General features: G+C 58.9%; 1 protein-coding gene across 21 annotated transcripts in view; it reads left to right on the top strand.

Moving 5' to 3' along the window:
- The window catches only part of NRXN2 (neurexin 2), a 110178-nt gene that overhangs the window by 53554 nt on the left and 30375 nt on the right, over positions 1–26249 (top strand). For 12 of the 21 annotated variants that reach the window (XM_043452200.1, XM_043452197.1, XM_043452195.1 and 9 more), the window contains 8 exons: positions 2266–2652; positions 2812–3015; positions 8899–8925; positions 10629–10748; positions 11087–11468; positions 12088–12278; positions 14108–14281; positions 14653–14772. In XM_043452200.1, the coding sequence (XP_043308135.1) occupies positions 2266–2652; positions 2812–3015; positions 8899–8925; positions 10629–10748; positions 11087–11468; positions 12088–12278; positions 14108–14281; positions 14653–14772 (1605 nt within the window). Of the gene's footprint in view, positions 1–2265; positions 2653–2811; positions 3016–8898; positions 8926–10628; positions 10749–11086; positions 11469–12087; positions 12279–14107; positions 14282–14652; positions 14773–19080; positions 20230–26249 lie in introns of those variants that run through there. The other 9 variants (XM_043452211.1, XM_043452198.1, XM_043452212.1 and 6 more) reach the window with 5 other exon arrangements.

Here is a 26249-nt window from a genome sequence, read left to right as displayed (position 1 = left end):
TGTCAGCTATATGTGTCAGGCTTCATTTTTCATGACTGAATAATATGCTGTTGTATGAATAGACCACCTTTTGTCCATCCATCTGTCACTGAACACTTGGATTGTTGTTCCCTTTCCATGTTTTAGAATGACCTTGAAACAAGATCTGTATTCATTTTAGTTTCCTTTTTAAAAATTTTTATTGAAGTATAGTTGCTGTACAGTGTTGTGGTAGTTTCTTCTGTGTGGCAATGTGAGTCAGCTACATGTGTACGTATACCCCCTCTTTTTTGGGCTTCCTTCTCATTTAGGTCACCACAGAGCACCAAGTAGAGTTTTCCTGTGCTACACAGTGTGTTCTCATTGGTTACCTATTTTACACGCAGTAGTGTATATATGTCAGCCCTGGCCTCCCAGTTCATCCCTCCCCTTTCCCTCCCTTGGTGTCCGCTACTGGGCATATACCTGGAGAAAACCATATTTTCCAAAAGATATATGTTCCCTGATCTTCACTGCAGCACTGCGTATTAATACAATAAACAGGATATGGAAGCCACCTAGATGTCCACCAGTAGCGGAATGGATGCAGGGGATGTGGTACACTGCACCTCCTCCTGACGCTCCATTATATACTCCTTCCCCACCACGGCCTTCCTTCTTTCACCTTCTGTTCATTTGTGGAGAGTCCACTTGGGTGGTGCCCTTGTCCAGGAGACCCCATAGTGGGTGGGTGGAGCAAGCATTTGGGGATCTTGCTGCAGACAGAAGTGTAGGTGATCAGGGTCATGTTTGGGGGGCTGGGAGGGGGAGTGGGGATCTGACGCCTTGTCAGAGAGGACAAGCCAGGGACCCCAGTGTTAAAATGGGGCAGAAGGGGAGGGCCTCTGGTGCAGGGGAGGGTTTGCACAGAGGAGAGCAAGCTCTGGATCAGGAGCCAGGTGTGTCGAGGAGGCCCTGCTCCTGTTCCTGCAGACCCATGCTTGGCACCCCCACCCCCAGTCTCTGCCTATTCAGGCCTTGTGTGGTCAAACTATCCTTACCTGTCTTTAACCCGATCGAGATAGGCGGCCTTTTTATTTCTTAAAGAATTCTTCCAAACTGGAGAAAAGAGAGAGGAAGGAGAATGTTAGAATAAAAATTACAAACAGAATGAAGCTTCTAATTTATAGGTTTTGGCTTCTTAAGATCTCAGGAAAAGCTTTGAAGCTCCTACCTGACCTCAAATCCTTTTTTCTAAGATAACCAGCCCCTTCTTCCAAAGAACTGTTAGAGCCCAGAAACTCTGTGCCTGGTTTTCCTTTCCCAGCTGCCCTCCTGTCTCAGAGGCTCCAGGAACTGATCGGAGCCTGCCCGTCTGCTCCACCAACCACACAGGGGCTCCAGGTCCAGGGGTGGGGGACGCAGGCTCTGGAGTCCTGCCACCTGGGTGGTACTTCGGCTCTGGTCCTTAACTGTGGTGGCACTTTGGGCAGCTTCCCTAGTCTCTCTAATCCTCATCTACCATTTCCAAGTGGGATTGTAAAGGATCAATTCCTTAGGGTTACCATGAGATTTAAGTGATATAATATATGTGAAGTGCTACCATAGGGTCTCAAGAGTCGGATACGACTGAAGTGACTTAGCACGCATGTGTGCAAGAGCCTGGTATGCTCTGCGTGCTAAGTCGCTTCAGTTGTGTCTGACTCTTTGCGACCCCATGGACTATAGCCCAGATTCCTCTATCCATGGGGATTCTCCAGGCAAGAATACTGGAGTGGGTTGCCATGCCCTCCTCCAGGAGATCTTCCTACCCTGGGATCAAACCCATGCGTTGGTAGGCAGGTTCTTTTTTTTTTTGGTAGGCAGGTTCTTTACCACTAGCACCACCTGGGAAGCCCAAGTGCCTGGTACACAGTCATAAAAGCCCAATAAATGTTAGCGGGGGAAACTCTTTGGATTCAAGTCTTTCAGCCTCCTTGGGGGTCTCTGCCTCTGACTCCTGGTCTGAGGGGCTGGCTGGGGGAAGGACATGTCAATGATCCAGCCCTTTGGGGGCATGTCCACTTCTGGTACATTCTCTGAGGACTTGCTCAGGTGGGAAGAAGGCGTCTGGACCGAGGCCCATTGCACACTGCAGCTGGGCTCCAGCGGCTCACACGGGTTCCTGAACTTAGGGGCTTCTTTAAGCAATGTCTGCAGCCCAGGGCTCCCGGGGTGTGAGGGCAGGGCATCCTTTTTTCTCCTGGGACGTCTCTTGGTCCTGCCTTCTCCACTGAGGCCCACACTCTCCCTCCATCCGATCCGCAGGCTCCATCTCGGTGAACAGCCGCAGCACGCCGTTCTTGGCCACTGGAGAGAGTGAGATCCTGGACCTGGAGAGCGAGCTGTACCTGGGCGGTCTCCCTGAAGGCGGGCGGGTGGACTTGCCCCTGCCCCCGGAGGTGTGGACCGCAGCGCTGCGGGCTGGCTACGTGGGCTGCGTGCGGGACCTCTTCATAGACGGGCGGAGCCGAGACCTCCGGAGCCTGGCCGAGGCGCAGGGGGCTGTGGGCGTGGCCCCTTTCTGCTCCCGGGAGACGCTGAAGCAGTGTGCCTCTGCTCCCTGCCGCAACGGGGGCGCCTGCCGGGAGGGTTGGAACCGCTTCGTCTGTGACTGCATCGGGACCGGCTTCCTGGGGCGGGTCTGTGAGAGAGGTGAGGCTGGTCTGCACGCCTGTGCCCCTGCCCGTCCCCGTGCCCTATCGAGGAACATCCCTGGGCCTGCCAGCCCTGTATTGATTCTCTTGGTCTTCTCTCTCCCTTCTCTGGCCCCCGCCTGTCCCCCCCTTCTCCCTCCCCCTTCTCCTGGGGCAGAGGCTACGGTCCTGAGCTACGACGGCTCCATGTACATGAAGATCATGCTGCCGAACGCCATGCACACGGAGGCGGAGGACGTGTCCCTGCGCTTCATGTCCCAGCGGGCTTACGGGCTCATGATGGCCACCACCTCCAGGGAGTCCGCGGACACCCTGCGCCTGGAGCTGGACGGGGGCCAGATGAAGCTCACTGTCAACCTCGGTAACCGCTCTGTCCGTGCCCCCGCCCCTTCCCCGACCCTGCCTCTCACCCACACCCCCTCTGTCTGGAGAAGCTTGGTGGTGGCGCCAGTGAGAGAAGAGCGGTGGGAGGTGCCAGCCCGGGTCTGAGCCCCGCCCCGCGCAAGAACTTCCTCCCAGAGACGACGCGTAGTTTAGGTAGATGCCTCGCGCTCTGCAGAACCGTGGGGAGGGGACCCGACTGTGTCTGGGGTGTGATAGTCACCCTCCCAGGGCACTCCTGGGGCTTGGAGGCGTCTGTTCGGCGCACACACGTAAGGAGGTCGCTCATGCCTGGTTGTCGGCTCATCGGCTTGCTCATACCTTAGTTCATTCATTCGCGAAGCAAACGCCTACTGGTGTTCAGCCCGGCTCCCTGCCTAGGCAGATCCAGAGACAGAAGGACCCGGCCCCCCACACAGCCGCCCTCGTCTGCTCTGAATTTAAAGAGCCATGTCTGTGTGTCTGTGTATGTGCGTGTGCAAGCGTGTGTGCATGTAGGTGCACAAGGGGACCCATCTTGGCATGTCATCTTCCCCGTGTCTGCTTTCACGTGAGTCCCCATGGCTACCCGGATTTTATAGACTGGGAATGCCATATACTGACCTATCCAGCATCACACAGCTAGTGATGGTCAGGGAGGACCCGGACTCAAACCCAGGCCATTTGCTGAGGTTCAGTGCTTCCTCTTTGTTTCTAACAGAGCTGGAGGGTGGAGAAGTATCAAGACCCTTGTCACCTGACGGCTTGATGCCTCTGCCCCGCCCAGAGAAGGCGTGGCTCCATTTCACCTGGCAGTCCCTGGGGCATCCATGTGGGCAGTACCACGAGGCCTATCAGATGCGCTGTGGCTTCAGCAGGGTCAAAAGGAAAACAGCAAGGCCACTCATTCAGCTGTCACTTATGGGCCACTTCTTAGTGCCAATGTGTTCTGAACCTGGGTGACAGTAGTGACCCCAGGACCCCAAGGCGAGGTCCCAGCATCATGGAGCTTTCAGCCAGGGCAACCTTGGCAACTAGAGGTCCTAAGCTGCTCAGGCTGGGTCACATTTGTCCCTTTCAGACTAGCCTCTGGGCATATGGAGGTGGAGCACCCAAGGGCCTGTCACGTGGGAAGATTCGGGCCTCTGGGGTGGCTTGTGTCCTGGATCTGGAGGAGAAGTTAGGCTCCTCTGAGCAGATTAGAATCCTCAGCTGGGGAGAACACAGAGCTCTGAGCTTAAAATATTCACCTGGAGTCTCATCCTAACATTAGTCTCCAAGGCATTTGGGGGACACACTGTGGCCTTTTGGGGACCCATTCCCTCGCTAACAAATTTCCACTGTGTCCTTTCCCCTTTGGGCCACCTGGCCCTTGTGCTCCTAGGACAAAGAGTGAGGCAGGGGCCTTGGAGGTGGGGAACTTTAAGGTTCCCTGAAGCTCTGTTTCTAATCACGATCACAGCCTACAGAGTGGGTGGTGGGTGACAGGGGAAAGCAGGATGGGAGACACCCTTTGCCAGCATCCCAAGGGCCTGTTCTGAGTCCCCTGGCACCCCTGAGAGGGTCATAGGAGGAAGACACCAGCCCAGGACCCCATGAGTGGCCCTGTGCTTCTCAGACTGCCCAGGTCTGTGTACCCAGGGTCTGTGTACCCAGGGTCAGGTACCCTTTGCCCTGGAACATGTGTGTTCCCTGTGTGGTGAACACGTGGCTCTGTACTTGGGGACAGTGCAGGGGACATCTGGGGCTTCCACTTGCAGGGAAGGCAGATGCTTCTTCCTCCACTTGGTCTGTCTTAGTTCCCTGCGAAGAAGCATGGGGCCCTTGAGATGAGACAGGAGGCAGCAACCTTGGCCAGGACAGTGCGCTCGGGTGGGCCCTGGGGACATTTCACCCTCAGGCCCTCTCTCCTTCTCGTGGACATGCTCTTCTGTCTGTGCCACATACGTCCTTAGAAGTTAAGGGACAAGGTGGCTAGCAGGACAGTGCTCCCACACACCTCTCACTCCCTGCTGTGCCCACCTCCATCTACAGAGATGCTGTCTCTAGCAGCTCATGACGAGCTGTGACCAAACGCTTGGTACAGTCACAGCTGTCCACAAATACCAAGTGATGGGCATACAAGGAGGTGTGTGGCTGTTGTGTGAACCACACAGACACACAGGTGGTCCACTCTCTGCCACCAAGCCTGCAGCTATGATGGGAAGAATACTGGGCTGGGGACCAGAAGATCTGGGTTCTAGTCCTGGTCTCCTTGACTGCTGGATAAGTCATATCCCCCTCTCTAAGCCTCTGTTTCTTTGTCTGTAAAATGGGGATGAGTTCTCACTCCTTTCTGTGGTTGTTTTGAGGCTTAAGTAGAAGCGTGGAAGTGACAACATTATATGGTACAAGGCACACACATAGAGACTGACTCAGCCGAGGGAAGGGAAATCATACTGGGATAGGCACTGAAGCTTAGAGCCAGGCCCGGGACTCGCCTCCACATCCCTTGACCCTGTCTGGCCCCACCTCAGGAGCCCCATCCCGATCCCCAGCCTGCTTGCTACCCTGAGGGCTGGCAGTCTTGGTCTGTGGCCTCATGGTCTCATCTCATCGGCAGGGAAGCCAGGCTCCCACAGGCAGCTCATCAGGTGCTCACTGGGTTAATGCAGACTCGGTCCCGAAGAGAGTGGAGCTGGTGACCACGTGGTGGGAGGAGGCGCTTAGAGCCAGTCTCAAGTGCCTGGGTGTTTGCTGGGCTGGAGAGAGCCGGGAGGGCCTGAGGCTGCTGCCCCTGTCCAGGCAGAGAGCCTCAGAAGCCGATCATGCCTTCTGCCCTGGCCTCCACCGTGTCTGCCGACCCTGAGCCAGTTCCTGGAGCTCTGCTGTCTACGGGCCCTGAACAGGGTGGTTGGTCTCTGTTCCCAGAGTCCCTGATGCGTCACCCTGTTCCAGTGTGATCTGGGTTCCTGGGTTCCTTCTACCCTGGGCGTGGCCTCTACGGCCAGCGCCCAGCATGGCCTGCCTCTTGTCACCCCCCTGGCGTTGCCTTTCCCGCTATGTGCCTGTCGGCCGTCCCAGTTGCCAGGAGGCTGACACGAAGGGCAAATTGCAACTGAAGAATCTCCAAGCTGGAGGGGCCCTTAGAAGTCACCTCCTTCAGCCCGCCCCCGTGTGTGCATCCGCCGTGCCTCCCCCCACTGACGAGAGGCTCTCCACCTCTGTTCAGATGATTCTGTGTCAAGAGCACCCCACCTCTGAGATGGCCGTTCTCATCACTGGGTCATTTTTCCCTGCTAGCAACAAACTCCTCTGAAATCCCCACTTGTGAATTTAGTTCTGCCGTCTCCAGCTGTACACAGCAAGTCTGACTCTCGCTGGTGTTGTAAGCCAGGCTTAATGCACATTGCATTCCAAAGCCCGTTAATCTCTGAGACCATGGGGTGGTGCCTTGTTCCCACAGGGTGGTACCTTGTTTCCACGGGGCTCTTTTAAGAGGCTCTTGAGCTCCTTTGGTGGCTGAGCTGCTGGGCAGATGGCTCTGAACAAGGGCTATGCCCAGGGCATGCTGCCACCCTGCGGAGTCACCTCCAAGATTCCAGCCAAAGGGCTCCTGAGGCTCCTTGCAAGGAGCTCCGGCCCCCTCTCCCCCACCTCCCAATTCGCAGGGTGTGGATGGGGGAGCAGGTGGGATGCAGAAAGCAGAGCCTGGCTTCTTTTCTGGAGTTCCTTTCCATGCAGATGACTTTTTCCCACCTGTCTTATCACACATTCATACCATCACCCTGGTCTCCAGGCCCAGCCAGGGCCTTGGTGGGTCTGTGCACACCTATCACTTCTGTCCATTTGCTGAACTTGAGGCACAGGTTTCTAGTTAGTTACCAGGGTAGCAGTTAAATCTCCCTGAGCTGCGCTCTGGGAGGTGCGGCCACCAGAGGGCGGTCTCTCCCACTTACCCGCAGTTGCTGGCTTTTCTCTGGGATGGTGCTGGCTGCCTCCTGGATGCTCATCTTCAAGGGGAGTTTGCTCCCCTCCAATCCCACTGGAGGGGCGCTCCTGGGGGTGGGGTCACTTCAAGGGTGGGCATGGAGCTAACACCTCTTCTCTGGACAGACGGAACCCTCTTCCTGGAGCCCCCATGCTTGGGAGGGGCAGAACTATGCTCCTCCCTAGGCCTTTTCTCCAAAAAAGGATCGGCCTGCCCTCCCAGCTCCCTTTTTTCTTTTTTGGACCCTTCATTGGTGAAGACTCTGCTGGCCCTGAGAGAGCCCCCGTGACCTGAGTCCAGGCCTGGCACCCCGCCATCACCCCGACATCCTCCCCTTCCCCCTTCTGTCCAGCTCCCCTTCTTCCTCTTTTCTCTCTTCCTCTCTTCTCTACCCTTTCCACCTCCTTCCTCTCCCTGTGACTTGCACCGAATCTGCCCCTTGACCTCCTTCTGCCCCTCCCTTGGTGCCAGGCTGTGGCTTCAGGTCCCGGCTGCTCCCCCCACTCTTCTGCTGCGGTTGACGACGCGTGTGGGGCTCAGCCGTACTGCCCGCGGAGCCCATGCCCCCAGAGCCACGGGGGAAATCTACCTCCACTGCAGGAACCTTCAGGGGCTTAGCGGGGTGCCAGGTGACCCCACCCCACTTTGCCTTCTGGGCCTTGGGGTTATGGGCAGAGCCTGTTCCAGGAGACAGAGGATGGCCGGATACACTGCTGTTAAGAGAGGCCTGGAAAGTGCCCTTCCCTGAGAGGGAGGGCTGGCCCATTGGACACTTGGTTCTTGTTTCCAGGTCAGGGTGGTTAGGTTCAAGCCCCTCAGCTCACAGGGAGGGGAGCTGGAGCTGGGACAGAAGAGAATTGCCCACAGTCACTTGATGAGATTAGGACCCAGCGTTTTGCCTCCCTCTGCCCCCTGCTGTCTGGGTCTGATGGAGCAGGAGAGGCGTCCGAAGACCACAGGACTCAGTGCTCTGTGTCCTCGTGAGGCTGGTGAACTCCCGTCTTGTGGGTAATGCACCCCACCAGGGGCGTGGCCAGAGGCCCCAGGGCTCTGGGCTGCAGGTCCATGTAGACAAGTGTGCTTTTTGAGTCCCTGGGGCCCTCTGAGCCTGGACTTGGAGGACAACAAGTTACCTTCCTTGGTGGGGAGGGGCAGGAGGCTTTGCCGAGGGTGCCTGCTTGTCCCTGAAGACCTCAGAAGTCACTCTGGGGGCCTCAGTGCCCTCATGTGTGAACCTCTGGCCCTTGCCTAGGAAAAGGGAATAATACTAATTCCTGTTCAGGGTGAAGAGAACCCTGGTCCCCAGGGACAGCTGGTACCCTCCAGGTTAGGAAGGGTAGCAAGAAGGTTCCTGTAGGGGTGGTGCTAGCCCCCTGGGGCTTTGGGAGCTGTATGGCTGCGGGAAGGAGGCCCTGGGGCAGGCCCCTCCATTTAGCTCGGAGCCCAGGGGACAGGGGATGATGTGTGACAGCCTGGGCTCTGAGCAGGGGGTTGTCCCAGAGCAGGGGGAGCAGGGGCTCTGGCCCTCCCCGCCTGTCTCCCTCTCAGAGATGGGGAGATGTGGGGTTGGTCAAGCCCTCGGCCCCCCAGTGATCCCCTGTACGGCTGGGATTCCCAAGGTGCCCATCTCCCTCAGACGTGAGAGGCCCGGGCTTCTCCAAGAAGGGAGATGTCAGCCTTCTTCCCATCACCCGGTTGCCCTGCCTCCCAGTTTGGGGGAAGGAGGGGGAGGGGGCCGACTGAGGAAGGGGAGAAGGCACCTGAGCACGCGTGGTCCCCGGAAAGTGGCCCTGGGGGGAACCCCTGCCTGCAGACACCCCTCCCTGTGAAGGATGTAAAAAAAAAAAAAAAACAAAAAACTTGTTCTGCCTTTTTGTCTCCCCTCCCCCTCTGCCCGCCCCATGGCCCCCCCAGACTGCCTGCGCGTCGGCTGCGCACCCAGTAAGTGGCTTCCCTCTTCTTCTGCAGAGCCCCCGGGGGCCTGGGATTCTGGACACTGGGGTTGGGGAGGGGTGCGGGGCAGGGGAGGAGACGGCATTGTCGCCGGCTTGTGCGGGGCTTGGGCAGTGGGTGTGGAGGGGTGGGGCTGGTGTGCTTGTGGAGGGCAGAACGAGCCAAACGAAGCTGAAGCAGGGGGAGTCGGTGGAGGTCTGGGGTCAGCATGTTCACTGAGACTAGGACTAGCAAGGGCCAGAAACTTCAGTTCTCCTCAAATCCTCTGGAGGGTAGAGCAAAGGCTTGGGGTGGCACCTACCGCAGGAGGGCAGGAAGGAGCCGAAGAGGGGCTGGGCTATCCCGCTGTACCTCCGAAGGTGGCCACAAGGGGGAGGTCGAGGCACGCGGGAGAGCAGATGAGGGCTGGAGGTGAGTGGGCGGTGAGCCCGGAAGTTCAGCCCTCCACAGCCCCTGTTTGGGGTGCGGGGGGCGGGGGTGAGATTCTGCCAAACGGGGTCGCTCTCGGAGGTGACTGAGGCTCTCAGCAGGGGTGAGGTGGAGAGCGGGTGTGGACATTTCTGAGCTCCCAGTGTGCCTGGATTCAACCCTCGTCTCTGAGTGTGTTTCTGCCTCGTGTGCCCTGAGGTCAAGTAAGAGAGCCCAGGGACGCGGCAGCCACAGGCAGAGTGTACTTAGCTCGGCTCTGTGTGTATTTGGACAGGTGTGCGCATGCGTGGTGAGCCCTGCCCTGCTCGTGAGAGCACTGGGATGGGGGGGCCCAGGAGGAACCTTGGGGGGGTGCCGCAAATGGCCTACAGCACCGTTCTAAAGCTAAACGTTTTTAGTCTTGGAAGCGGTTCATCCAGGTCTTGAATAAATGGCCGTAATTCCTAAAAAAGACATTCCATTCTCTGGCCACTCTGGCCGTGCTGTGTATGTGATTGTGTGTCCGGGTGTGTGGAATTAACCAGGCGTGTGCAGAAGAGTCACACTGGGTCCCTCTAGATCAGGGATCCCCAACCTCTGTGCCACGGACCGGTGCCTCCTGTCAGATCCATGGTGGCATTAGATGAGAAATAAAGTGCCCAATTAATGTAATGCACTTGAATCATCCCCAAATCATCCTCCACCCCTCCTGGTCTGGGGAGAAATTGTCTTCCATGAAGCCGGTCCCTGGTACCCAAATGTTGAGGACCGCTGCTCTAGATGGGGGAGCTATGTGTGTGTGTGTGCGTGTGTGTGGAGTGCTCACGGACAGCCGTGAGGCTGTGGGTGCACATGCACATTTGGGTGCGTGGTAAGGCTTTTGAAAGTTTGAGGCCTATGTCTATAGGCTGGGAATTCAGCTGCTGGCTACACACAGACACTGAAGGTCCTGAGGAGAGGCGGGCTGAGTATGCTAGTTGTAGGTGTGAGTCTCCAGGTGCAGGGCCTTAGGGCACAACTCCGAAGGCACCACACCATTCATTCACACCGCGTTCTTTTCCAGTGCCACCCTGGGAAGTTGCACCAAGTGTGGCGATATGTTTATGACTGTGTGTCTGCGATTATGACTGGGTGTGTGAAGGCTCTGTGTGTGTGTGTAGGGGGTGGTGTACCTGTGTGCATGGGTGTGTGCAGAGGTGAGGCTGTGTGCCCGGGGTGGTACTTGAAGCAGCCACATGAGGGCAGGAGGAGGTGCCGGGCTGACTCCCCCCTCGGTGCCGCAGGTAAAGGCCCCGAGACGCTCTTTGCGGGGCACAAGCTCAATGACAATGAGTGGCACACAGTGAGGGTGGTGCGACGGGGCAAGAGCCTGCAGCTGTCAGTGGACAACGTGACCGTGGAGGGTAGGTAGTCTGCAGCCCTGTTCTTGGTGACCCCTGCCTGGGTGCCATTTCTCCCTTAGGGGTGGCATGTCATGGGCTCCTGGACCCCAGGGGCTGTTTCAACTCCCCAAAGGCAGCATTGCCCTGCAAGCCTGTTGGCCCAAAGAGTCCCACAACTCCTCCAGACCCAGGAGCGGTGTGTGCTGCCAGCACCTACCTGTGGGGGGTTTGCTGATGTCTTTCCCATGCGGCCCTTGAGTGGAGGGGAGGCTCCTGGGGCCCCAAGACCCAGCCCCAGGAATGATCCTACAGTCTGGGCCCCAAGCCGTGTCCCCGTCTCTGTCTCCTGTGCTGAGCAGGACAGATGGCAGGGGCCCACACGCGGCTGGAGTTCCACAACATTGAGACGGGCATCATGACGGAGCGGCGCTTCATCTCCGTGGTGCCCTCCAACTTCATCGGGCACCTGAGCGGGCTGGTGTTCAACGGCCAACCCTACATGGACCAGTGCAAGGACGGAGACATCACCTACTGTGAGCTCAATGCTCGCTTTGGCCTGCGTGCCATTGTGGCCGATCCTGTCACCTTCAAGAGTCGCAGCAGCTACCTAGCGCTTGCCACGCTCCAAGCTTATGCCTCCATGCACCTCTTCTTCCAATTCAAGACCACGGCCCCCGACGGGCTCCTCCTGTTCAACTCAGGCAATGGCAACGACTTCATCGTCATCGAGCTGGTCAAGGGGTGAGGTGCTGGGCTCTGCACCGCTGACAAGGACGTGGTCCCCCCTGTCCCTGCCATGACCAAGAGGCACCTCCCTCAGCCACTGGCTGAGATGTCCAGTCCCCACAGACCGCAGGTCAGGATTCAGGTCCCCCTGCCACCAGCCAAGATGGAGAAGCACCACCCTGGTCACCCCCCAATTACTTCCTTGCCAGGGGTTTCTCAGTCATATCTGTGCTCCATTCACTGTCCTGGCTCAGGCCATCCAGCCCTACTACAGGCAGAAGGCAGGGCTGGGTCCCTGTGACCTCTCTGGCCTAAGAGGCCCCCACCCTAGAGCAGCTTTGTCCCTGCCCAGAGGACCCTACTGCCCCCACAAAGCTATCCCTCTACCCACTTCTCTTCAGAGCCTGTCCCAGGAGCCAAGTCCTCTGCGGCCTCTTTCCCCACATCCCCCACGATGGGACCTCACACCTGAGTGCTCCTGTTGTTGGTTTGGGTTCTTCCACTCTGAGGCCTCCCCTCCGCCCCTTCCTCCTACAGCTTCCAGCCCCACCCCCAGCCCGCAGCTGTAGCTCCTCCTTACCCCGCCTTCCCAGCCCCCACCTTGACCCGGTGTCTCCTCCCTACTGTGGGGCAGGTACATCCACTACGTGTTTGACCTGGGGAATGGCCCGTCCTTGATGAAGGGGAACTCAGACAAACCAGTCAATGACAACCAGTGGCACAACGTGGTGGTGTCCAGGGACCCGGGCAACGTGCACACGCTCAAGATTGACTCCCGCACTGTCACGCAGCACTCCAATGGCGCCCGAAACCTCGATCTCAAAGGTGGGGCCTGGGGCCTCTGCAGGAGGCCTGGCCCTAGCCCAGATACCCCTTGGCCCTGGCAAGATCACCCCCCGCCTGGGATGCTCTTTCTCTTGTGTGATTCTGTCCCGCCCCTGCCCGTTTCCCTCTCTCTTTGCCATTTTCCAGTGTGTCCAGACTGACATCTTCCTATCAAAGTTGTGCTCAGCTCCCCTGCGAGGCTGCCTCTCAACACTGAAAGCCTGCCTGCAGGATGTGGCTCATGGGGAGCTTGGTGGCCTCACTCTAGAGCTAGGAGTAGGCAGCCGGGCCTTCTGAAGACCTCTTGGCCCTCCAGGGTTGAGAAGTCGGCTGTGCTGGGGGCTAGACAGAGAACAGAGTCCCTGCTGGGCTGGGAGGGGGGCTGTGATGAGGGGAGGAAGGAGGAACAGTCTCCGGGTCCCCATGTGCTGCACTGGTCGTATTCCTTGGGCACTGGTTTGGACCCAGGCCTCCTTGGTGGGTTCAGCATCATGCGGGGGTCCTCCATTCCCCAGGGCTTCTTCAGTAGTTAGCAAGCCATCACTGCCTGCCCCTAGAATAGTGGCGGGTCAGAGAGGAGAGAAGAGGGGGATGAGTTTAGAGACCTGGGGAGTTGGAACAACAGGAGTGAGGACGAGGCCTGTGGCTTCTCCAGAGCCCACTGGGCAATGTGAGCCTCTCTCACACGCCCAAAGCAGCCCCCCAGTCCCTTAGGGACCCCGGGTGTCACTGTGACTGTCTGAGCGTGGGGAGGGTTCCTAGAGACTGGTATCTACCCTCCTCTTGAGGAGGCAGCAGTGGAAGCTCCAAGAAGCTGTGTGGTTTGCCTGAGGTCACAGAGTGAGTGGGCCCTGGAGTTGGAGCCAGAAACTTGGTCAGATCCTGCGCCAGTGCTCACTCACTCACTTGTGTACAACTCTTGGTGACCCTTTGGGATTGTAGCACTCCAGGCTCCTCTGTCCATGGGGTTTTTCAGACAAGAATACTGGAGTGGGTTGCCATTTCCTCCTCCAGGAGAGCTTCCCCATCCAGGGATCGAACCTGCATCCTGTGGGTCTCCTGTGTGGCAGGCAGGTTCTTTACCGCTGAGCCATGGAGGAAGCCGCTAGAACGGATGGCATAGTGCTGACAATTCTCCCTGCTGCCAGAAGGGGGCGATGTGTCTCAAGTAATTTACAGTGGCAGCAAACCCAGGGGTGGTTTGGGCTGGGCTTGGTTTGCACTGAGTTCCCGGCAGGGGCAGCAGGGTTGACCCATCATGTCTTGCTGGAGCTCTGCCGTGGGCCACCCAGGACTTCCAGGGAGTTGAGGTCCCTGCGGCCAGGCAGTGATGTGGAGGACCAGTGTCCCTGAGGAGGACTTCTTGCCCGTGTCACCCATCCCCAGTCTAAGCCCTAGCTGTTGGAAGGTGCCAGTCTTAGAACCCCCAGCAGACAACCCAGAGTTGGGAGAGCCTGGCAGAGGCCTGAAGGAGTTCTGGGGATGGGAGACTTCGGAAGGGAGGGAGCGAGGGTGGAAGGGACCAGGCTGCACTGCTATGAAAGGCCCTGATTACGGGCCGGAACTGGCATCAGATGTGTGGGAGAGAGCACGGAGCAGGTTCCTCCAGCTGCTTCCCTCTCCCCTCCCCGGGCATCTGGGCTTCTCTGGGAGGGGAGCAGACAGATGGCGAAGCGGAGAAGGAAGAAGGAAGGGTGGGGGTGGGCATCTGCCCCTCAGAGAGGAAGCTGGAGTCCGGATGAGACCGTGTGGGGCTGCGGGACCCGACACTGGGTGGGACTGGGGATCTGGGGACCAGGATCCGAGCTCTGACCCCACTCCCTTTGCAGGGGAGCTGTACATTGGCGGTCTGAGCAAGAGCATGTTCAACAACCTGCCCAAGCTGGTGGCCTCTCGGGATGGCTTCCAGGGCTGCCTGGCCTCGGTGGACCTCAACGGGCGCCTCCCTGACCTCATCGCCGATGCCCTGCACCGCATCGGGCAGGTGGAGAGGGGCTGTGACGGTGAGTGTGGGCGCGGGAGTTAGGTGTGACCCTGCGGGGTGCAGGGGGACAGCTATAGAGGCAGACCGGGGCCGGGGGGCCTTCCTCTCAGGCCTCGATGAAGCCTGCTGCCGCTGCACTGGGACAGTGTATGGGGAGAGTCAGAGGTCACTTGCCCTCCCTGCTGCCTCCCGCCCCGGCCCCTTATCACAGTTCCAGGCCAAGACCAGCTGTCATTGAGCTCCCCCACTCTCACCCCCATGAGTTCTTGGCCCTTCCTGCCCGGCAGGAACTGAGGGAGGGCTTCTGGCCTGGTCCCGAAGCTTCCGTAACTCCTGGGGCAGGAGGGGGCTTGGCTGAATGGGGGTGTTCCCTCCTCCTGCCTCTTCCAGGCCCCAGCACCACCTGCACCGAAGAGTCTTGTGCCAACCAGGGTGTCTGCTTGCAGCAGTGGGACGGCTTCACCTGCGACTGCACCATGACGTCCTATGGAGGCCCCGTCTGCAACGACCGTGAGTGCAGGACTGGGAGGGCTGGGGTGTTGGGGGGAGGCCCCGGGAGGAGGGGGGGTCTCTCAGAGCCATGCTGCTTGCTTCCTTCTCATCCCTTCTTGTCATGAGTGAGACGGAGGGGAGCTACTGGCTGCTGTCGCCTCCTGGAGTCCCCTCTCAGGCCTTTGCAGGACTCCTGATGTCTGTGTCAGGGGTGATCGTTGCTAGACAGCCTCTCCTTTTCCTTCTGAGCTGGTGGGACACTGCTCCCCTAACCCCTTGCCAAAGACGTGTCAGCCTCTGTCACTGTCCCGACGCTGGCCGTGGTCTCACGTGTCGTAAGCTCTGTCGCACAGGGCCGGTGGGGGCGTTGCTGACCTGTACCCCCTTGCCCCTGGTGTCCTTGAAGTGTGCAGTGGAAACCCATTATTTCCTGCCCAGAATAGGCCTACACCCCCAGGAGACAGGCTCAGGAGACACCCAGGAGGCCAGGCCTCCGGACAGCTGGCTTCCCTGGAGGCCAGCCATGGTGTCGTGCCCAGTTTCCCACCCAGCTGCAGGGTGTCCCTTGGATCCACAAGGACACTCCCTTGTGTCCTCGCCTGGTTCTTCTCCTCCCTGGCTGGGCATCTGCTGCCAACTTGCATATTGTTTGAGGCCCCTTCCCAGAGAGGGCAGCTTCAGCAGCGGTTTCCAGTCCCTCGTGGTTGGTGGCCGGCAACTGGTTAGAGCTTGGCTGAGGGAGGGCAGTGGGGCAGGAATGAGGGAGAGACAACCTCCTGCTTGAGGGGGGCGGGCTGGGCAGCGTGTGGCCTCTTTAGGTGTCACCTGAATGGTCTTCCTTGGGGGTAGCTGGGCTGAGAGACCAGGGACATGACGCACCAGCTGCCTGAAAAAAAGACACATGTGCACACACACTATAAATGGCTTCTTCACTTTGCAAACATGGGCACTGAGGTCCGGAGGAGTCGGTGGATTTCCAGAGTGAATAGCAGATCTGGGCTGAGAACAGGGGTCCGTGCCTTTGCTTCCATGCCACACTATGGAACCTTAGTCATCGGGCAGAGTTCTGAGTTTCTTCAGGGAAACCAGGGAAATCCCTGGTTTCTGGGATTGGGCTCTTGGGCGGGTCTTGATTTTTCCTTCTTTGTAAGAATGCCCCCTCCGTCTCCATGAGTGCTTTCCTGGTGTTCTGAGGCAGGCCCATCCCTGGGTACCTCCACATCCTGTCCAGTCCTGCAGGATTCTTCCTGTCCAGCCTGCCACTCGCTGTACCTGCCAAAGCCCGCAGACGCCGGCCAGCTCAGGGGCGTTCCAGTCCTGGCTGTCGGGGAATAAGGACGGGGCTGGGGCCAGGCCTCTTCCTCTTCAGCTCATTCCCGCTTTGTGCAGGCGATCTGGGGATGGTGGTAACTTTGCTGTTTAATAGTAACTATCCCTACTGACTGTTTCGTGTTTCACGGCTTACAAAGTCCTTTTAATTTGTCCTCAGAGAAGACAGTAAGATGGAGACCAGCCATCTGATTTAGCTGCTGACACTGAGGCCTCAGTAACAGGCACATCCTTGCCCTTAATCACAGGGCGCTGGGGGCGGGGTGTGGCTGGAACCTGGGTGTTCTTAAGGTTTAGTCCCGGGGTGGTGGTGGTGGAGGTGGAGGCGGTGCCCATGGATGGTAGGCATTTCTTGCCATGGCCGAGGGGGTCAGGATGGAGAAGAGCGCTGCCCCTCGTCACTACTGCACTCCCACATGATGGAGCCTTTTGGGAGGGAGCGGAGAGATGGATGTGGGTTTGGGAGTCAAACCATCTTTCAGCAGGGGTGGGAAGAGAGATTGGAACAACTTCCCTGGGTTGCAGGCAGGTGGGAGGCAGGGATAGTTGGGGCTGGGGAACAGGGGCCTCTTGGGAAGTGTGACTGTCCCCAAGCGCTGGTCTCTGTGTCTGGTGGCAGAGCCCGAGCAGAGCCTTGGAGGTAAAGACAAGGTGGGTGCAATCTGGGAACCTCTGAGCACTGGCCCTGGGGGTACCTCTGAGATCTCAACCCCTTTTCTCTTGAAGTTGTGCCTCCTCCTGATACTCCAGGCTTGGCTGTTTGATGCTCGTGCTGTCTCTATGACGGGGCTCCACTGATGCACAAGGTCAAGTAGGAACCTGGCCCAGATGCCTGTCTGCTCCACCCCAAGTGTGACGGCCCTGGCGGCACCCTGGGCATCAAGGGCCCTTGTGCCTGAAGAGACGGACAGGGTGGAGATGGCCCAGGCATCCTCAGAGGGTTGGGCCTGTGGTGTGGAGCTGTCTGGTGGTGAAGAGACTGGGATGAGGAGGAGTCCGACCTTCAGGACAGCCTTTCCCTACATGTGGCCTCAGTTTCTCCATCTGGGACATGGGAATTCCACCTGGGGGTGAAGGCACCATTGTGAGGCTCAAGAGTCTGCTCTGGGAAGGCAGGAGATCAGAGGGAGAGAAGTCATTGTCAGGGTGAGAGAGAGGAAAGTGGAGAGAAAATAAAAAAGAATATGAAATGAGAGAGGAAGGAAGCTGGATGGGGGCCTGCTTGCTGGCAGGGCCTGAAGCCCCAGGGCTGAGGTCTGGACAGCGCTTCCCTGGGCAGCTCCAGCTCCGCCTCCCGGATCCTGTCCCCGGGCTCTCCCAGGCAGTGGGTTCTTCCCCATCTCTGCCCCTGTTTCTCATTTCCCTAGTTGCTCTGCTGGTCTCCGCAGCCTCTATTGATCTCCTGCACACCTCTGTCTCTCCCTTCTTTTTTACCCTTTCTCTCCCCACCTCGCTAGCCAGTGTCACCCCCTCTGGCTCTCTCCACTTCCCACTCACTAGTATTGATTGGCCTCTAGGCGGTTTCCCTTCCTCTCCTCTCGCCACCGGCTCCTCCCTCCCTCCCTCCGGGACCATACATTTTCTGCCTGCTCAGAGCTCTGTCAGTCTCTATCCCAGAGCCAGGGCCAAGAGCGGGCACAGGAAGAGCGGGCAGGAAGCAGTGCTCCCCAGCTTGCAAACTCTCCTCCCTCATGGGGCCACACGCCACCGGGACACTTCTTTCTGTGTGCCTCTGAGGACCCCTTTCTTCCCTCTGAAAGGCTGGGGACCAAATGGGGCACTGGCATCTAATAAGTTGGGGAAGGTGGCCGCTGGGGAGGAGGAGCTGTCCCAGGTCCTGACTGCATCCAGGAGCTGGGCGCAGCTCTTTCAGGGCCTCCTGGTGACAGATATTGCTCCAAAATGGAATGCTGAATAATAAGCAGAAGCCAGCCCCTCCCCTGCCCCACCTCCTCTTTCGCAGCCCCTCCCTTTTGCCCTTTCATCGCCACCTCTCCTGGTCTGCCTCCTTCCAGGTTCATCACTCCCTCCCTCCCTCTCTTCCTCCTCCTTATCTACTCTCTGCCTCCCTGCACCCCCCAACCCCCCGCCCCGGTAAAGCCTCGTCCAAGCAGAACTCAGGTTGATGTCAGTGCAGAGGTGGCATCCAGACGAAGGGATGAAAGCCTCCTTGCTCTTACTTCCCAGAAGTGCCCCAACGTCTGAGGGGCAGGTCGCAGTGGAGGGGCACCCTAGAAGGAGAAATGGCTTCCTCAGCAGGACATAAGTGGCTCAGAAAGGGTTTTGTCCCAAGTGGAACACTCAGTGGATAGGTATCCTGAACTGCCCCTTCCCCACCCAAGAGGGCGAGGTTGGCATTAGGGGAGGGGCAGAGGAAGTGGACAGGAAGGATTGGAGGTGTCCAGGAGGGTTACCGCGGGGAGGGAAGCACCCTTCTGAGGAGGTGTCGAGGGACTGTGTGTGCGGTATGTCTTAACTCTTGAGCACCTTTGAGGCTCCTGGTACATTGTTTGTATGCATATGGGTGACCCTGTTCTTGGAGGGTGACCTGGAGGGGGGTGTCCGTGTGTACGCTGGCTGTTCATTCATTGCCTGTGACCAAACACGTATGTGTGTGAGCATGTGTACACACTCGGTTGAGTGTGAGTTCGTGTGCCAGGTGTCTGTGAGCACATGTATGCAATGTCTGTGTCTGAGCCTGTGTGCGTGCGCGCGCACTGGTGCCTGTATGGGCACGTGGGTGTCTCCATACCCGAGCCCGTCCATATCCTAGCGTGCACGTGTGTTCCGAGGGGTGCGTGCAGAGGTGGCGGTAGCCACATCTCTGCGCACTGGGCCAGCGAGCACTATTGGGGTTCGTCCGGGCCGGGGGTGGGGGGTGGTGGGAGGAGGTGGAAGAGAGCGGCCTCTCCGGCTAGCCTCAGTTCTGTTCAATTATTCAGCAGGGCCCCTTCTCCGGAGGGGGGCGGGAGGGTGCGCGCACCCGGGCGTGGGGGAGGGGTGGGGCGCGCGCAGAGGAGAGGCGAGCGCTGAGCCGGCTAGCCAGGTGCCGCGCGGCGGAGCTGCCCAGCGCCGCCCGCAGATCGGGAGCCGCTCGGGTCCCTCCGCCCTGCCCCCTCCTCCGCCCGCGCTCCCCCTCCCCTCCCCTCTCCACCCCTCCTTTCCTCCCTCCTCTCTCCCGCCCTCTCCCTTCCAGCCCTCTTCAGCCTCTGCAGCAACACTCCGCTGCCTCCATCTCTCCGCCGGAATCTCGCAGGCTCGCGCCTTCCCTCCGCTCAGCCCCGTTCCCCTCCTCTCCTCTCCTCTCCCCACCTCTCCCTTCATTCCCCCCTCACCCGGATTTGCTTCCCTTCCCCCCTCTCCCGCCCCCCACCCCCCGGCCGCTCCCTCCTCTCCCCCCGGCCTCCGTCGGGCGGCAGCGGCAGCCGCGGCGCGGCGGGCCCTAGTCTCCATCGGTCTCCTGCCTCTCTCCTCCAGTCCCCCCTCCCCGGCTCGGTTTTTCCGCAGGATTTCCCCGCTCTCCCCTCCCTGCTTGGCCCCCGCACCTCCCCTCTCTCTCCACCCGGCACCATGCCCCCTCCCCCGGGCGCTCCCCCGGGTTTCTGACGGCCCTCTGCGCCGCTCCGACCCCGCCGGGATGCGGGGGGACCCTTAGCTCCTCGCGATGGACCCAGGCGTCCTGGACCTTGGCGTTGCCGCTCCGCGGACCCCGGACTACCCGGCGGGATCCACTTGATTTCATTGACTCCGGACCGAGGCTTGGGCTCTGATTTTCCTTCTCTTCACCCCTCCTACCCCCCTCCAGGGGCTCGGAGCCGGAGGGGGGCTTCGCGGGGCTACTCGGCCCCGCGTCCCCGCCCCCGGCCATGGGGCTGTGAGGGGGCCGCCCCCGGGCCGAAATGCCCCCCGGGGGAAGCGGGCTGGGGGGGTGCCCGCGCCGCCCCCCCGCCCTGGCCGGGCCCCCGCCGCCGCCGCCGCCGCCACCTCTGCTGCCGCTACTGCTGCTACTGCTGCTGGGGGCGGCCGAGGGGGCCCGGGTCTCCTCCAGCCTCAGCACCACCCACCACGTCCACCACTTCCACAGCAAGCACGGCACCGTGCCCATCGCCATCAACCGCATGCCCTTCCTCACCCGCGGCGGGCACGGTAAGTGGCGCTGCCCGTACCAGCCGGCCGACCGGCCGGCCCCCGGGGCCTCCCTTGCGCGCGGCCCTGGCCCCCGCGGGCCGCACCCCAGCCGGTGCGCGCCGAGGCCCGGCCCCTCCGCTCTGCGGACCCGCGCCCCCTCACCTCCCATCTTGGGCTCCATCAGCACCTCAGCCGCACCCTCTCCTCTCCAGCAGCATCCCCTCACCCCGTCCGTTTATCACCCTTATCTCTGTCTTCACTTTCATTGCTTGCCTCACCTTCACCTCCGAATCCCTGTCTCCAGGGTGTTATCACCTTCTGTGTAGGCCCCCTCACCCCCTCTCTGTCTGGCCGTCCATCCTCTCTGCCCTGCTCTCCTTTCCCTTTTTCTCTTCCTCTTCACCTCCTCCATCCCTGCCCCTTATCATTCCTCCATCTGGCTTCCCTCCACCTAGGCCACTGTCACTTTCCTGGCCCAGCATCTGGGTGCCCATTATCTCCCCCACCAACCTCTCACCTCTGTCCCATCTATCACCTCTCCTCAGACGTGTCCCATCACTGCCTCTTTCACCTCCTTGTGTCTGGTGATTTCACCTCTGTTCCTCCAGCCACCGTCCCGTCTTTTCCCCATTCCTGTCCTTCCACCACCTCCCAAGCGATCAGCTCGCTCCGCTGTCCCATCCTTTCCCAGCCTCATTCCCTTCATCTCTGGTTTTTCCTCTCCACATCTCTTCATTTCTGCCGTACCTCCACCTCTGATCCTCAGCATCTCCCACCTCCCACTGTTTGAATTTCTGCTCAGCACCCCGTCTCCCCTTCCCCTCTCCCGTCAGTCCTCTGCCACTCTACACTATCACCTCTTATCTCAGTGTCTCCCCCTGCCATATCCTTCCGTGTCAAAATTTACTTCTCCTTCTCTCTCAGACCTTTCGTTCCTGACCTCTAGCACTTCTAGTTTCTTCCTTTTTTTCACCTCCCAGCTCAGTCCCTTCATCACTTCATACCTTAGACCCCTGAGATTCACTGTATGCCCCTCTTCCCATCTCTGTACCTGCCGCCTTCTATCTTTGTCTTCTGTATTCTCTGTGCCCCCAACACTTCCCATTACTGCGCCCCTATGACTTCCAACCCCAGGCCTCCTGGGTCTCTCCCTCTTCACATTTTATTATTTCATCTCCATGTCAGGTCCCATCATTTCCCATCTCAGTCTCTCCTTCACATTTCATCTCAAAGCTCCTGTTAGCTGCTGTTCCAGAGATCCCATCACCTCCCATTTTAGTCCAGTTCCTTCTCTGTCCTCCACATTACCTCCCATCTCTGTACCTTGCCATCAGTTTCCACAGGGTACCACCATCACCTCCATTTCTATACCTCTCTCACCTCCCATGTGGTACAGCTCATCATCTCCCACCTCCGTACCTCCATGGCTTCCCATCCATATACTTCATCACCTTCCATCTTTGGTCCCCATCTCAGCCCTCCAACACTTGCCTTCTGTACTTCAGTGACTTCTCATTCCTGTACTCTCATCACCTTCTATACCCGTCCCCCCATCACTTCCCCCTCGGTGCCTCTGTTGCCTTCCATCCTGGTACTCTGACATCTCCATGCTTCCATCGCTGTGCCTTCACCTGTTCACACTCTGTACCTTGTTGTCTCTAATTTCTGTACGTCCATCACTTCCATTTCTGCCCATCCATCCCCTCTCATTTTTTTGACTCCCTTTTTGTCCCTTCCTCATCTTTCATGCCCATATCTTCACTTCCCATCTGTGCCCTCGTGGTCCCCATTTCTGCACTCATCTTTGCGTCCTCATCATTGTTCTTCACCTGTCCTTTCTTGCTTCCCAATCTTTGTTCCCCCATACCACTTTCAAGCTTTCCACCTCTTTGCTCTCCCCCTTCCTCCTTTTTCCTTAGGTTATCTTTATCTTTTTCATGCCTCTGTGTTCTCTTCATCCAGTTCCCAGGAGCAGCCTCATCCAACATCCTTTCTCATTCCTTTCTTTTTCTTGCCCAGCAGAGTGTTCCTGGCCAACCTCTTTCCCAGCTGGGGTCATCTCCACGCCATGCTCTCCAGGCTCTTCTCCTTCTGCACTCGCCGCCCCCCACACCCCTGCTCCTGATTTTAACTCCCCTGTTCTCACCAGGAGCAATCTGGCCCTCCTTGCCTTTCTCCATCCTCTTCATTGTCCCCTCCAGCTCCACTGAGGCTCAGTCCCCAGAGAGACCCAGATAAGACATGGTCTTTCTGAGCAGTGAGGAGAGGCCTAAAGGGAGGAGAGAAGAAAGGCCATCAGGGAAGATCTCTGTGAGGTGAAGAGGAGAGAAGGTCAAAGAGGCAGGGGATGGAGGGAGGCTGGCCCAAGGGAGCTGAGCAGAGTGGAACTGAAGTGCCAGAGGAAGTCTCAGTGAAGGAGCTGGTGTCAGGGTGCAAAGAGCTGGGGAGGGAAGGGAGAGACAATGGAGGAAAGAACTTGGGAGCTGTTGGGGTTGGGATCCTATGGAATGTTGGCATTGGGATGGCCTCAGAGGCAGCCACCCCCTTGTGCAGAGGAGAGAAACAGCCCCAAGAGGGCCACGGGCTGCCCAGGGCCCCAAGGAAGCAGAGGAGCTGGAGGGCCCTGCAGGGCAGTGAGGGAAGGTGATGGGGAAACGGGGTGGAGGAGCCCATGAAGGGTCAGGCAAGTGAGAGGACGGAGGAGGGTCCAAGGACAGAGAAGAGGAGGAAGAGGCCAGCGGTCATGGCTGAACCCTACCTCTGCATACCTCCGCTGTGGGGCGAGGTCCAGGGGCTGGCTTCTGTTGGGACCCAGGCTTGGCAAGAGACAGAGCCAGCTTGGGAGACCCATCCAGGCCAGAGGACACCTCTCCTTTCTGGGCTTCCCCAGGGTGAGGAGCTGCTCTTTCTGCACCTGCGTCTCCACTTCTCTTCTCATGGGCTCTTCCTGCCTTTCTCCTTGCTTCCTTCCCTCCTTCCCTTCACTCTTTCTTCCATTTCCCTTCCCACTCCCAACCCCTCCTGTTACATAATACCCCTACCGACCTGCCAGACACACCTCCACCTGGTGTCAGTCTGGGCCTGGGAGGACCAAAACACCTGGGTCCTAAAAATGGCCCGGGGTGGGGGTGACACTTCTGATCCTTGACCCTGATTCTGATTTCAGAGCCCTTGACGAGCCTTGCCACCCCTGACCTTCATTTCCTGTACCCTCTGAGGCCAGGAATAGAGGGGTCAATCCCAGTTCGTTTCTGAGTCAGGAGCCTCCAGGGGTTCTGCATTCATCACTCCAGCTTATAAAGGGGCCTGGCATTTATTTTGATTCTTGTTATGGGTGTGTTCACTTGGATGTCTGACTGAATGTTTTATGGCCAAGAATGAGCTTAAGAATTGAGGAGATATTGTTCTGGGATCAAGAGAGAGCTGAGCCCAGGGCTCTGGATCTAGGGAGGTACCCCCACCTCCCCCAGGCGGGGGGTAGTGAGGGTCTGTATACAAAGAACTGGTGTGGGCTATGGGCACTCAGAACTGCAGCCTTTCTGGATTGTGGAGGATATTTTATCCTCTCGTGATTCTAGATCTCCCAGAAGGTTTCTGTCATGGCTTCTGATGCGGCAGACAGAGGGTCTGCACGTGTGGTTTTAACCACGGGGGCAGCACTGCACCCGTGGCTTTTCACATGGGATGATTATTTTGTTTGGGTCTGGATTAGCTAACCATTATTAATGGTTAGTTGGTTTTTTTTCCCTCTAGAATGCAGGTGTGTGGGAACTGTACAGAAGATTCTTGATCATTTAGTGTTTTACTGGACCAGTGAATTTCTGGGTCCAGGAGGCATAGAGGGGACCATGTTGGGTGTGGGCAGAAGATTCCAGGCCTGGGCCTTTGGGTGGTGGCCACTTAGGCCTTTGCATTTTGTGTCTGGCCAGAGGCAGTCTTGCCTTGGGCTTCAGGGGTGTTTCCCACCCTGCTACCTCACAATGGTATCTACACAATGTTCTCTGTCATGTAGCTCAGTAGCATTTTCCTGGGGAGGTCAAGAACAGTGGGTCTGGACCACATGAGGGCCACATAATGGGCCTTAGCTTAGGCCCCCTTCTTCTCCAGAGCCCTTTCTGGAACAGGTCAGAGGTTCTAGCTGTGGTGTCCTGGGCTCCATGTGTGCCTTCCCCTGCGACCCGGGGTATCTGATGGCCAGGGCCGAGGACGGCTGGCGGGGCGAGAGGAGGGAGGCGCCTCCGAAGCGCGGCGGGGAGGGAAGGGGAGGGACCGGGCGGAGCCCCGCCCCCCGCCCGCGTCCGCCCCAACCCGAGCCAGCTGCCCGGAGGGCGGGAGGCGGGGGGCCAGGGAGAGAGATGCCTCCCCAGGGTAATCACTGCCGCCCCAGCCCAATAAACCATCCATCCTTCACCTCTTCGGCCCAAGACGTGTCTCTCCATCCGATCCCCCACCGTGTAATAAACGCCCTTAGGCTTTTACAGTCCCGCCCGGCGTAATAAACTGGCGGCAGTGGGAGAGCCGCGGGGTAGTGAATCCCGGGGGAGGCCCGGCCGAGCGGGGGCGCGGGCTGGGGACTGGGGTTGGCGGGGGGCGGCCCGTGCGCCGTGGGCCTCGGGGGCGGGGAGGCGTGCGACCGTCCCGTCCTGCGCGGTGCCAGCCGCTGCCCTCGCCGCCTGCCAGTCTTTGTGCGCTTACCGCCATGTTTCCCGGCTGTCTCCTGTCGGGGTCTGCCTCTCCACACTGGGTCATTGTGTGCAGCTGGCTGCGGCGTGGCCTGTGTGTGGGTGTGGGGTCTGTGGATGCGTCACTGGGGACGCGTCGGCTACCGGGCCCGGGGCTGCGGGCACGCGCCCGGCCTCTGATCCTTCCTGCCTCACTGCTCTATGGGACATGGAGATGGGGGGCGGGCTCGGTTCTCACCTCATCTCCGGGCTCAGGGTGATGTGCTGTCTGGGTTCCTGGGATGGGAAAGTGAGGAGAAAGGGTTTCTCTTTCCCGAGCCCTGAGGGGTTTAGGAGGCTCCAGGTAGATGGAGTTTCCTTTGTTGGTGGAGGGAACAAGAGACCTAGTAAGCCCTTCTACATCTGACTGGGAGGCCCTGGAACCAGGGGTGAAGAGGCCCATAGGCCAAGAGGCAGGGAGGAGTGTGTGTGCAGGAGAGTCAGCATCTCAGCTCCCCTGGTCCTCTTCACCCCCCAAATTTGGACGTGCAGCTTGTGAGTGAGCAGAGGGGGAAGGGAGGACCCTGGGTATTACGGTTACCATGGAAACAGCCGATTTTCCAGAGTGCTGCAGTGTTGGGAGTGGAGAGAAGGTTGCCGGCTGAGGCCTACTCTGCTCCTAGCCCTCACACACTGCCCTGTCCAGGCAGTGACTGCCAGAGGGCGGGGGTGTGGCTCATGCCCCGATCCGATTCTCCACCCTGATCTTGGGGCCCCATCTTGAGATTTCAGATCTCACCAGGGAGGCCCTCAGGGAGGAAGGATACTTGAGTTGGGAGGGGGCAGGGCCCAGCTCCCTCTGTCTGCTGGGGGTGCTTTCCCACAACTGTGGTGTGGCAGATGTCCGTTAACTGACACCCAGGTGGTTCCTTCCCCGTGATCTTGCCCCCTGGGAGTCATCTTTCCCCTCTGGTCCTGCCTGGGGGAGATGGAGGGCACTGGTGACAAGTGCTCAGGGTGACAACTCCTGCTACCCCGCCCCCGGCCCCCTGCTGGCCTCACTGCCTCTCTGGGACCCAGACCACACACAGCCTTCCCTTGTCTCCTTGGCTCCTCCTGGGCCTGCAGAAGGTGCCTCCCTCCAAGGCACTCAGGGGTCCCCTCTCCTTTTGGAGGCCCAGGAGCTTCCTAGGATAGAGACCCCTGGTCCCATATTGCCCAAATTGCAACAGGGCTTCTAGTCCCTGAGGTGAGAGACCCCAAGGTGTGTGAGAGGGGCGGCCTTAGTGTTTCCCACTGGACTGCCATCTTAGCAGAGCAGGTTTGCTCCGGAAATACCTCAGACCCTCCCTGACCTGGAACTTTCTAGCCCATCCA

This window comes from Cervus canadensis, chromosome 29 (genome assembly GCF_019320065.1).
Source record: "Cervus canadensis isolate Bull #8, Minnesota chromosome 29, ASM1932006v1, whole genome shotgun sequence".
NCBI classification, from domain to species: domain Eukaryota; kingdom Metazoa; phylum Chordata; class Mammalia; order Artiodactyla; family Cervidae; genus Cervus; species Cervus canadensis.
The sequence above is the reverse complement of the archived record's forward strand: the minus strand, read 5'-3'. Positions and strand labels throughout refer to the sequence as shown.